The sequence below is a fragment of the Crinia signifera genome, chromosome 8 (assembly GCF_055691185.1).
Source record: "Crinia signifera chromosome 8, ASM5569118v1, whole genome shotgun sequence".
Classification (NCBI taxonomy): domain Eukaryota; kingdom Metazoa; phylum Chordata; class Amphibia; order Anura; family Myobatrachidae; genus Crinia; species Crinia signifera.
In genome coordinates, this window is record NC_139224.1 from 121,427,291 (window position 1) to 121,440,299 (window position 13,009).

The window sequence follows — 13,009 nt, forward strand, 5'->3', positions numbered from 1 at the left end:
TTATACCTCCACCCATTGCTATATCACCACCCAGAGCTCCTGAGTTATACCTCCATGCATTGCTAGAACATGTTGTTTTGACTGAACCAAGGAAAAGCTCTGAGATGTATGTAGACAGGAGTACGATGGGATACAGGGCTGAGTATAAGAACAAATCTGTTTTATTTTACAAATTTTAACACCACAGCTCCCAAAGACTCATTCAGCATATAGATGCCCCAATAGGGGAATAAACAGAGAGAATGCAGTATTAAATGCAACACACATTTTAATCAACAAAATTGTATATGTATATATAAATATATATATAAATATATATAGATCTATAAGCTCGACCATCCCATTGTGCTAATGCTTGTGTCGAGCTTCTGACCCGGTCCACTTTAGCCATATCGACCTATATTATGTGTTGACCTAAGCCCCTTTGACTTTTAGTGGTTGACCTAGGTTATCTTCAGCAAAGTATGAAATCAAAGGCATTCTCCTACCCAAGGCAGGTAATATAATAAGTTGCAATCGTTTGCCCCATTATTTTCTTTGCCCTGGAATTCTCATTTAGGAAATAGAAATACTCTACAATAAGCGAGATTGGGTTGTGGAAAGTGGTACAAAGTAATTTAATTTTAGCAACTAACAAGATCAAACATTGTGAGCGCCACCTCCCACGCAGTAAATAAGTTTAATTAAGATCTACAGTGGTTTTGATCTGCTCTTTGTATCTAGTTAAACATACCACTCATGCAGTTTCCCATGTAATTTGCCCTTACACTGCAGAGGTCAACAGCTGGAACATGTAGAATAAAAAGAACTGATACCAGTTTAACACGCTCAATGCCAGCTGAGGGCAGTATATTCATTTTATTTTATTATTGTCACACATATTCCGCAGCGCTTTACAGAGTATAGTTAAACACTCACATTAGTCCCTGCCCCAGTTGAGCTTACAATCTATATTCCCTACCACATGTACACGCACACACAGACATTCTAGGGTTAATTTTTTGGAAGCCAATTAACCTACCAGTGTATTTTTGGACTGTGGGAGGAAACCGGAGTACCCTGAGTAAACCCACGCAAGCACGGGGAGAATATACAAACTCTGCACAGTTAGGGCCATGGTGGGTATCGACCCCATGACCTCAGCGCTGTGAGGCAGTAATGCTAACCATTACACCATCCGTGCTGCCAGGCTCCATATAGTTGGTACTCATGATGCTATCGCCTCTAACAGGAGAATAATGTTGTACCTTTGTCTAGGCAAATCTTCATCTTACCACCACCACCAGTACCCATTCTCCTAACTCCCCAGGTGAAACCATGGAGGTTTTGTCAACTGGCACCAGCATTACCCACAACAAGGATGTCTCTTGAATAGACATCATTTTAATGATACACAGACTCAATGACAGCCCCTACATCAGAGATTGGGAATCTTCGCCCCTGCAGCTGTTGTTGAACTACACATCCCAGCAAGCTCTGTTACAGTTTTGCTATGTGGCCATGCTAAAACTGTAAAACTGTTGCAAGGCATGCTGGGATGTGTAGTTCAGAAACAGCAGGTGGGCCATAGGTTCCCCATTCCTGCCCTAGATACAAGTGCCCTAGGCAGCTGCCTAATGGTAGATCCGACTCATGCCATACAGGTGAATTCCACACCTGCAGTGCATCATGGTTTAGCCACAGTGCAAATCGACTTGCTTCCTTTTATGCTCTCCTTTCCATAACTCCCAACTTTTGTTGTAGCCAGGGAGGGCACGCCGCCAAATTAAGGGTGTGTGGCCTCTCCGCAAGGGGGTCTAGAAATTTTGTCATTTCGCAAGGCCACGTCCCCATTTTTCGACGCTGTGGGGGCATGGCTAGCAGCTCTGTAAGCTGCTGGCCAGCCCCTCTGCTTGCGGGAAATAGACGCTGTGCGAGTGCGCACAGCGTCTACTCACCGGGTGATGGGGGACTCCCAACTGCCCCCCCAACACAGGACACTGTCGGCGACTTGAGGGACGCAGGACTAGTTGCATGCCTGGATGTAAGATTTTATGGTATAACTTGGCCATAGTGGGTTCTAGATGACAACGTCAGCCATACAATGATATATGTACTAAAATGTTGTTTGTACAGTTATACAGGACAAAGATGCTGAATAACCTGTTTTGGGCCGGGACCTGAATCGGTTGAAATCTTTTAAGGTTTCTTGAGGGACGGCTAATTGTGTCCCAATTAAGAAAGATCTGGTGGATATTTTTTCCCACCCGGATGGGTTAATACAAGAGTGGAATGCTTGGTGATCAAAAATAGCTTCTGTAGCAGGATACAACTAGACCTATCTGGTCTGAGAACTTGGAGGTACAAAACGCAGCCATCCAGCAGGCTGTGTGTGTGTTCAGGCCCCGGATACATGTTGTTTTAGTTGCAGGGGCACAGCTGAGATCCCTTGTCTTTTTAGGACACTTTAAACATTCCTAAAACTTTCTCATCATATAAACTGTCAGCAGCGAGAATGTGAAACTTTCCTTCTTATAGAATCCCTAGAAGTTCTTTCTAGGGTCTCGGTCACACAGAGCCAATAATAGACAATAGGGAGACGTCTGTTTCTGAGAAGTTCTGCCACCACCTCCTGTGTTTCTGACACACATTGGATTTTACAACAGCAATAAAGAGAGAAATGTTCTGTTCATCGTGACTTAATTTATCGCACGCAGTGAATGCACAACCATCTTACATTGTGCAAGTAAAATACTACATTACTAGGTAGGCGGACTCTTGTACTATATTGAAGCCATTGGCGTGGTCCCCTGGTTACAGAGTATTGCAGGACGCCATAGCTGGGAACCAGAGATTAATAGTAACAAATACAGTAGATTATTATTACTAACCATAGGCTTATTATAGCAAATCTCCCATGGCTGCACATCAGGCACAAACAGAGACCAGAAATGTGTAATATTGCACTTCTGCAACGGCGAGAATGGTTCTTCCTAAGAGGATTAGTTGTAGGGATATCATATGATATCTCTGTAATGTATAATGCAGTGTCTAATAATCACATTAGAGGCTGCTTGATGCAAATAATGCAGGTCATTAGCAGGTACCCGCGTTTTAATCATGGCCGATGAGTGGAGTCTCTGTGGGGGATCGGGTTACACTCAGCAGGAAGCCGGAGCCTTCTCACTATCAATGTTCTCTGGGGAAAACTAGATTGCCCTGTAGGATATTGTATGTACAGTTTCTGACAGCCTCCGCTTTTGTGTATAGCAATGATGTAGTCACTGGACAAAAGCAAATATCAGTCAGCATCTAGCATGATTTATCTAGTACAGTGTATAACGTGACAGAAGCTGCTTGGTACTTTTTCTCTCTCTAATTTACCTCTCTGAAGGCTTTGATAAATTTCCCCCATAGCTATGAAATATTGACCCTTGAAGTAACACAAGTGAGCACTATGCGAATGCTGTAGTTTAATGATGCAGATAAACATGAAGCATGGCCCTACATGTAATCCAACAATATATAGACAGCAAGAACTCTCTAATACTGCTTTCAGATGCAGGGTCGCACTGGGACTTTGAAACGGTTCAGTCCCGGTGCGACCCTGCATGTGCGGTCTGTTCACATTGCATCAGCTAACTGGCAATATTGCCGGTTCGCAGATGTCACCCGGGGGCAGGACAGAGCGTCATTGGGGACGGGGGAGGAGGCTGCGCTTAGAGCTGGCACTGCTCCAAGCACTGCCTCCTCCACAGTGTGAACAGGAAACGGGTCGCTCGACCTGATTAACCCATTCACAATGCAAAGCAACACGGCAACAAACCGATAAGAATCCTTCTTTTTAACCGGTTCGTATTGCCACACATATACCACCACGCGCGGTTACCCAGATTTACACATGGTTTCACTACATTGCCTTTATGGCAGGATTTTTGTTGGGCAGCAACTTCCAAGCACACTTACACCTCCAGTAGCCTTCATATCTAATTGCATCCCATCAGGACTGTCTTGTAATCTGATGGGACTGCCATGCTATGGAATTCTATCCTTATGTATCCCTCCTATTATCCCTGTAGATAGTAAGCTTGCGAGCAGGGCCCTTCTTCCTCCATGTCAGTTTGAATCTACTCAGTTTGTTTAATCGCTGTTGTTTCCAATTGTAAAGCGCAATGGAATATGCTGCGCTATATAAGAAACTATAAATAAATAATAGTCGAGGCATGTTCATGCTGAAACCCTGTGTATTGTATTAGCCGAAGCAGAGGTGTACCTAGATATTTGTGGGCCCCTTCACAAAAGTTTGTAAGGGCCCCTATTTAGCAACTGATGGTGATCAATGTATGTAAAACATATTACTTAGACAGTAAAGATGGGCCCACTGCAGCTCTGGGCCCCATAGCAGCTGCACCCCTGGCACCTATGGTAGTTACGCCCTTGGGCCGAAGAATGCAGCCTCAGACTATAACTCTGCTTGTTGCTTGGACATGTAGAAATTAAGCCAAAATATTTACATGTGTAATTAAGCTTTGTTCAACTATATTATATATATTATATTTTAATTGGGTTTATTGTTAGTTTCTTAAAAATATAAAATATAAAAAATAAATGTTGCAGACTTTTATTTAGAGTACCGGCGTCATCCCACATGCAAAATATGGATGACTATGGAAATGCTCTGCTGCCATGATACATATACTGTATATTACAAAGAGCGCAGTGTTGATGTACAGTATGCAGTGGAGCGTGAATGGCAGTCAGAGGGCGTTTGTGAATGCTAAAGGGGTTGGTGGCCACTCAGTCATAGGTGTGTCGCATCCATTTTGCAGGTGTCTTATAGCTTGCAATCTTATTTCCAGCAGCCATGATGCTGCACTTCTTTATAGGGTTACATAGGTCGCTGACCGATATGTGTGCAGAAGTTGGCGTTTATAAAACCTTCATTGGACACATCATTACTGAGCCCTGTGGCTGTGACATATGCGTATTTTTGCACAACGGGACAGCATTTGCACCCATGTATGAATCAGGCCCAATGTTATTATTTCATACAGGAGCAGCCTGCATTTTATCTGTGGTGTTACCTGCATGTGAACTGGGGGAGATCCTCTGCTTTTGGTCCGGTTATTATAGTGTAATATAGGCTGTACAATTATCTCAGTACATTTTTCATATTCTTAGGTATTTTCTAAAGACTGCTTTGTGTCGTCAATGTCCCACAATGGTAACGGGCACATGAGGGATTAGTTAATAGGAGGATTATAGACAACCCTGTCGCTTTGAATAAAGTTTTTTTTATTCTATACTACATGAAAAGTACTTTCTCTGGGTTCTAGGTATTTGCATTTGTTTCATCCCTTTCAGTTGCTGACATTCCTTTCCCGCTATCAGTATTGTTACACAAAAGGAGAGAGGGGCATTATGGGAAATAATAATCCATTGTTGTGGTCTCCGCAGCAGCAAAGCAACTATTGCTGTAGCATCCTATACATGAACATTGTACTCCCGGCATGCGATTCCCTATATATGAACGGTATATGGTAAAGGCACTTGGGTGAAGCAGCTGAAGTTGTTGTATTAGAGCTTTGGTCATTCCATCCTCTGCTGGAGGGCTGAGTCCTGTTGGAGAAAGAGCGCCATATAAATAATCACAGTAATTATTATTGACAATTGACTATAGCGTTCCTATAGTGCCTGTTCAGGGTTTTCAATACTCAGTACAATATTAATACAAGACCATTTGCATATGAGAACGGTATTCCGTATAGCTATTCTCTAACATCAGGAGCCTCCCATCACTATAAGAACATCCAAAAGCTGGCCCAACCTGATTCAATCACTGGCTTAAGGCCCATACACACTGGGAGACTTTGAGCTGAAAGTCGCTCAAAACAGCAGGTTTAAGTGGCTTTCAGCTCAAAGCCACCCAGTGTGTATGGTCCGGTGATGAGCTCTGCTGCGCAGGCCCACAACATTGCCGGGAAAGCCGTTCATCTGCTGGTTATACCAGCAGATGAGCGGCTTTCAGGGCGGCTTTGCATAGCGCTTCACTATGCAACCCCCTCCGTCTGCGCCGGGCAGGGGAAAGTCGCTCAGACTGTATGCACTTTGCGGCTTTCCCCGCAGCGATGATTGTCATCATCGCTGTCCATACACGCTGGGCATAGTCGCCCAGTGTGTATGGACCTTTAGTCATGAACGTGGGTGGCCAAAATGGACTAGCCTTCTCTCCTTGTCCTATGATCATGACCCCCATTTATATGTTGCCATGCTGCCCCTTCCCCACCCCCTTACACAAGATGATGAGTGGAAAGGTCACTGCTTCCCAAAAGATCAGTTCACTTCTCTAATGATGCTGGGAACATTCTGCTGATCTGATTAGCTACAAGTTGTTCTACTCTGTTCACTTCCCAGTTGGGGTCACTCGCAACAAACAAAAGAGTGGGTCTGAAAGATAGCGCTCAGTGGTAGCTAGGTTCAAAGGTGATTAGCCTTAAATACAAAAAATAGAATACAGTAGGTTTATACAAAACCAAATACTCAGTGGTCACACTGGAGCTATGATCAATGGGTAACTTCGGTATTCCAATAGAATCCAACACGATCTCCCTAATATGCATACAGGGGAGACACAATAGGACAGGACATAGTGCAAACCAGTCAGGTAAAAATAATTTTTAATCTAAAAGATGCACTTACAAGTGATGACGGTTAAAAGAGCATAAATACAAAGGTTCCAGGCAATACAGCAAGCATGCAGGTGTTATGAGTCCTCTTCTGTTCTGGGTCCCTTGGTCCAGAATCAAGAGGGGCTCAGTCCAGGATCCTCCTCGGCCGCTTTAGCTGATAGCTGGTTCCCAATGTCCTTAAGTCTCTCAACCACGCTTAACGCGTTTCGGGACGCAAGTTCCTTCCTCAGAAGTTGGGGTCACCGACAGACAGGGAGTGAGGATTACCAGTTAATAGGTGCTCCCACCCTTGTCATACACATTTTATGCATGGATGATCCAACCTGATGAGAGTTTTCCTTGCACTTGTACTAGGCTGTGCATATTCAGATATGGTCATCAGTATATCAGTCACCAGAACATGTAGATGCCAAGCTAAAGGGGATACAGCCATTTGGTCAACAAGCATCAATGTCGACATGGTTCTAGGTCGACATGGCTTTAGGTTCACAGGTCATTAAGTCGACATGGGGTTTTTCACTGTTTTTTGAGACGACGTACCGACAGGCAGTATTTTATGCCCTACCATAGGTCGTGGTGGGAGAATAAAATAGTGTGCCAAGCACAGCGAGGCACCGTGCCCGAAGCATGGTGAGCGCAGCGAGGGGATGCAGTGCACTTCAAACTGTGTCCATGTCGACATTCGGGTAAAAAAACACTGAAAAACCCCATGTTGACCTTTTGACTGACGACATAGACCATGTCAACCTAATGCTTGTGTCGACCTAAAACCATGTTGACCTAAAGCCATGTTGACCTTGACCCATGTTGACCTAGAACCATGTTGACCTATCTACATGTCGAACTAATGGAGTCGACCTAATGCTTGTAGACCAACTTGCTGTAGACCAAACGATCCCAAACCAGCTAAAGTTGTCCATACAGCCAGATAGTGTCACTATTTCCCAGACACATGATAGATCTCACATAAAGGCCCCCATACACTATGCGATTTGTGCACGATTTCACCCGATTCGGATGAATCGGGCCATGAATTCCGGCTGCACATAAGATTTTCTAAATCTTATGTGCAGCCTCCAGGAAGGGTCAGCGGGTGGGGGACGGGCAGGGGGAGAGCCAGGCCGTGTCAGCGGCGGCAGATGCTGGGGAGCTGCAATGTGGGGGAGCCGGGCATGGTAAGCTGTCAAATAGGCAGCGGGCGGGGGTGCACTGGAGAGCCGGGCAGGGGACACAGAGGCAGCGCACGGGGGGACGCCGGTGAACCGACGAGGGAGCTGGGCAGGAGGATCGGGGACTCACTCTGCAAACAAAACAAAAAAACATTACAAATGAATGGGCAGCCAGTGATTGAAATTGTTCTGATGTATGGCCAGACTAAATGTAGTCTACTGTATGTGGTCACATTCTCCTCAAAGAGGGAGTAATAATTTTGAAGTAATTACCTTTGTACAAATCATCCTTCTGATACTGGGCCCCCATCCCTCTATTACTTGTAAGCGAGGGTCCCGGGCGGGTTTCCGACAGTCGGGATCCCGACAGTCATTTACCCGACGTTGGGATCCCAACTGTTAAAATACCGACGCACGGGTTCCCGACGGCCACCAGCTATTCTCCCTCGTGGGGGTCCACGACCCCCATAGAGGGAGAATAGAATAGGTGGCGAGCGCAGCGAGCCACCGTGCCCGCAGCGTGGCGAGCCCACAAGAGGCTTTGTTGCGCTTGCTCCGCTGTCTGAGTCCGGCCAGTCGGGATCCCGACGTCAGGCTAATGACTGTCCGGATCCTGACTGTCGGAACCCTATACCCATACTTGCCCACTTTTGAAAACTAGTTTCAGGGAGATTATAGTTGGTAGTAGAATTTTGCAAAGTGACCCATTACGGAGGCGTGTCATGCTCCACCCAAAGGGCGTGTCTAGTTCCATATATGGAGAGATTGTGAAAAGAGATTGTGAACGTGGCACCTAGAAGCGTGGTTGTGTACTGCTACATCTGAGATGAATCTTTTAAAAAGACTTAGATCCAAATGTAGATGAGCCCCAAAGCAGTTAGTAAGAGCTACTATACTTGGTAAAGTGCTGGGAAATGGTGCTGATGATTCAATGTAAATGTATCTGTCTCTCATTCCTTTTTACCCAAAAATGTAACAGTGTAATGTGGGCTAGGTAAAATGAGGGAGATTGCTAGACTAATGAGGGAGAGAGGGAGATTGCTGCTATTTCAGGGAGTCTCCTGCAGAATGCAGGAGGGTAGGCAACTATGCCTATACCACACCCGTAAGTGACAGACCTATGAAATTATTTTTGTTTGAGAATAACAGATGGTCTGTGTAATACACTTTCACTTGTGTGCAATCCGTTTATACTGTTAGGAAAGTGTTGACCACCCACCCACTCCCCCTGTGACTGACACATCAATGTCAGCTGAGGTAACGGTGTGCTGAGGATTCTAATTCACCCTTGTGATCTTTCCCTATTATATGAGGTCTGTTCTTCATATCGCCTCTAATAGCATCCATCTTATCTGCAAAATGTGCTGAGCATGTTGCAGAGCCAATTTGGTCTGCAGCTGCCCCGCAGAGCTTCTGCTGGGTTAGGTCTTGTTGCAACACAATACCAGTGTATCTAGAGAGAAAATAGCCAGTGGTTTGCCATCAGATGGCTGCGTTAGTGACTTGGGAACATGCTGTTTCACCCACCACTGATGTTCATCAAATAGACAGCAGAAAGGGTTTCATATCATCTGTTACGTTATATTTATATATATATATATATATATATATATATATATATATATATATATATATATATATATATATATAGTGTAGTATGATATGCCTTTTGGGTCACTATGGGCCTTATTTTGGTTCATTCTTTCTGACAAAATCCTTCTTAGATGGGCAAAACCATGTGCACTGCAGGTGGGGCAGGTGTTACTTGTGCAGAGAGAATTAGATTTGGGTGGGGTTTTACTTCAAAGTGAGATCTATATTGCAGTGTAAAAATAAAGCAGCCAGTATTTACCCTGCACAGAAACAAAATAACTCACCCAAAACTAATTCTCTCTGCACATGTTACATCTGCCCCCCTGCAGTGCACATGGTTTTGTCCATCTAAGAAGGATTTTGTCAGAAAGAATGAACCAAAATAAGGCCCTATGTGAACTACAATCCCATCAGCTGGGACTGAATCAGATGACTCTCTGGCTCATTAACACAGTGCTTGTACTGTAGGCAGACTTATTTGCATTGGGTTTTTGTCACATTTAGGTCAACAGTCAGGAGGTCGACCACTATTGGGCAACAGATCGCCATGGAAACGCTCGATTCATGTACTGGCCGTCATGAGTTTTTCCCATTTTTTGGTTTAAAATTGTGGTGGACTTTTTCATACATCCACGTGGCTTCCTATTGGGAACAGTCAAGTGTGCTGAGCACAGCGGTATGAAACACCTGATCCGAATCATGGCGAATGCAGCGGTACACTAATTCCGGGTGCTCAGGTGTCTACATTGACTCAAAAAAGTGAAAAGCATGTGGCAACCCTGTTACCCGTGTCCACCTTTTCACTGCGTCGACCTTTTGGGGTCGACCTAAACATTGCCAACCCACTATACCACGGTTATGGTGTATTAGATCTACAGTGTCTAGGTCTACAGTCATATGGTCGACCACTAATGGTAGACAGGGTCAAAGGTCGACGATGAAAAGCTCAACAGGATCCAAAGGTTGACCGGGACAAAAGGTCAACATGCATTTTTCATTGGGTTTTATGTCTATGTCGACAAAGATACTGTCTAAGTGTACCGCATCCCCTCGCATGGCTTGCTACGCTGCACACGGCACACTATTATATTCTCCCTCCACGCCGTAGTGGATGGTAGGGTATGAAATACCGCCTGTCGGCAGATGTTGGCTGGAAATGTTGTAAAAAAATGCATGTCAACCTTTTTAATGTCGACTTTTGGCTGTTGACCTTTGGACCCTGTCGACCTTTTGACTGTCAACCATTAGTAGTCAACCTTATGACTGTCGACCTAGAGTCAATCTCTGATGAGATACCCTACATCACACCCTTTCATTGTGCCAACACATATGAATATGCAAGGAATTACATTTAATATGCATTAATACAAACGTTCGTAAATGTTCAATTCAACTGTTTTCTTTATTTATGTATTTTTCTATATGTGAAACCATGACTACCCCTATTGTAGCATGAAACCACCTCCACCATGTATGGCTGCTGGCAGTACACTAGCGATCATTCTATCCAGGCTCTAAAAGGAAAAGTCTAATGAAAGCAATAGCTGATTATTAGAACTTTATGGACTTGTTGGCCTTGGTTGGGAAAGTGTAACAAGCAGAAGTGATTGAATTTACGTCAGCCGATCAGATCACTGCACCAGGGTCTTGTGTGCAGTCAGACTTCTACTGTACTCAGAGATTGTACCCTTGTTTCCCCATAATATGGCATTTTCAGTCATTGAAGTGTTAACAGATAAGAAGGTATAGACTGCGGCTCATAAACTCAGTACAAAGGGCAGAAGGATGAATTTGAAAGTAATCTGTGCTAGAGCCCAGGTGCAGCCTCCCTACATCCGATCCCTGCATGACGGCCTTTGATCACACAGGCCGGCAGCTCAGGAAACACCCACATCCCAGCGACTGGTGACAGGGCATGTGACAAGTGACAAAATGAAAGTTCCTGTTTGTAGGTTGGCTGCTGTAGAGGTAGCTAGGTAATATTGGCACAGGAAAGCGTCTCACCTGGGCTGTCGCTCACCTGTTGTGTCTTTCAGTTCTCTAAGGACCAGTATATTATGGATGGAGGGACCCCTGACAAACTTAAGAAGGAACTGGAGGAGGAGCTGAAGTTAAGCAGTGAAGACTTACGGAGTCACGCTTGGTACCATGGAAGGATTCCTCGCCAGGTATGTAACAGCAATCACCGCACTGGAAAATATTCCCCAGCCAGGATTGTTATTAGCAGGAATTTAGTGTGACCTCCCCGCAGGCCCTCAGTCACTCTAGAACAATAATGGGATTAAACACTTTACAAGAAGTTGTTTCTCCCCTTGGTGCTGTGCAGTGTACAGTCAGCTGCAGGTGCACAGGGTATATGAGCAGCTTGTCAGTGAGCTCACCAAGGACCATTCATCTGTAGTATTTACCCAACACACCTCAGCAGCTGAGCACAAGTTATGTGACGTCTGAGTGAAAGAGACTGAAGCTACATTTGTAATACCAGACATTTATAGCTGAGAGCTGTTCAATATTCTGCCAGAAGCTAAATGGAATTAACCTGGATCAGGAAATGAAGACCTTTAGTAAATTGTAAAACGTTATTGTGGTGTCACTGTCACAGATACGTTTGTATACACCTGGACAGATCAAGGTCCTTTCAGCTAAATTGAGAAAGTGATAAAAGGGCGATATGGTGCATAGATTTAATTCCAGGCTATTGGGATAATGTAATGGTCTGCAGGCATCGGCCAGTTCCCTCGCCAGGTACCTGCAGATTGCAGGATATTACATTTACCCATATATCTGGTTCATGGCCGTGCAGGGACAGTGATGTAAAATGACTGCCCCCTTTAAACATCGTGCAGACTTACAGGAGTTACCCAATAGACAAATCACTCCCACTCTAGAAAGCTACTATTCGGTTCAGTGACAGTAACATTGTGTTCACTCTCAGAGGCAAATTCCTTCTCAGATGGACAAAACCATGTGCACTGCAGGTGGGGCAGATGTAAAATGTGCAGAGGTAATTAGATTTAGGTTCTGTGCAGAGAAAATACTGACTGCTATATTTTACACTGCAATATAGATCTCACTTTGAAGTAAAACCCCACCCAAATCTAATTCTCTCTGCACAAGTAACATCTGCCCCACCTGCAGTGCACATGGTTTTGTCCATTTGAGAAGGAATTTGCCTCTGAGAGTGACCCAGAATAAGGCCCATAGTTTGGTAAAGTAAAATAATTGTTCCATAATTTTTCATGATATTTTGGTCACAAGGGGCTGCTCATTTGAATGACATGGGTATGTATCATAAGGTCTACAACATGTTGTTCGACAAGCATTGGGTCGACATGAGTCTAGGTAGACAGGTCATTAGGTCAACATGGGCAAGGTCGACAGTCAAAAGGCCGACATGGGGTTTTTTCACAGTTTTTTTACCCGAATGTCAACACAGTCGACATAGACACTGAAATGTAGCACTGCGTTCCCTCACTGCGCTCACCATGCTTGGGGCACAGTGCTTCGCTACGCTCGGCACACTATTTTATTCTCCCACCACGCACTAGTGGATGGTAGGGCATGAAATACCGCCTTCAG

General features: G+C 44.6%; 1 protein-coding gene across 3 annotated transcripts in view; it reads left to right on the forward strand.

Moving 5' to 3' along the window:
• Positions 1-13,009, forward strand: part of BCAR3 (BCAR3 adaptor protein, NSP family member) — a 288,114-nt gene that overhangs the window by 253,806 nt on the left and 21,299 nt on the right. For all 3 annotated transcript variants that reach the window (XM_083157075.1, XM_083157074.1, XM_083157076.1), the window contains one exon: positions 11,467-11,598. In XM_083157075.1, coding sequence (XP_083013201.1) covers positions 11,467-11,598 — 132 coding nt within the window. The remainder of the gene's footprint in view (positions 1-11,466; positions 11,599-13,009) is intronic.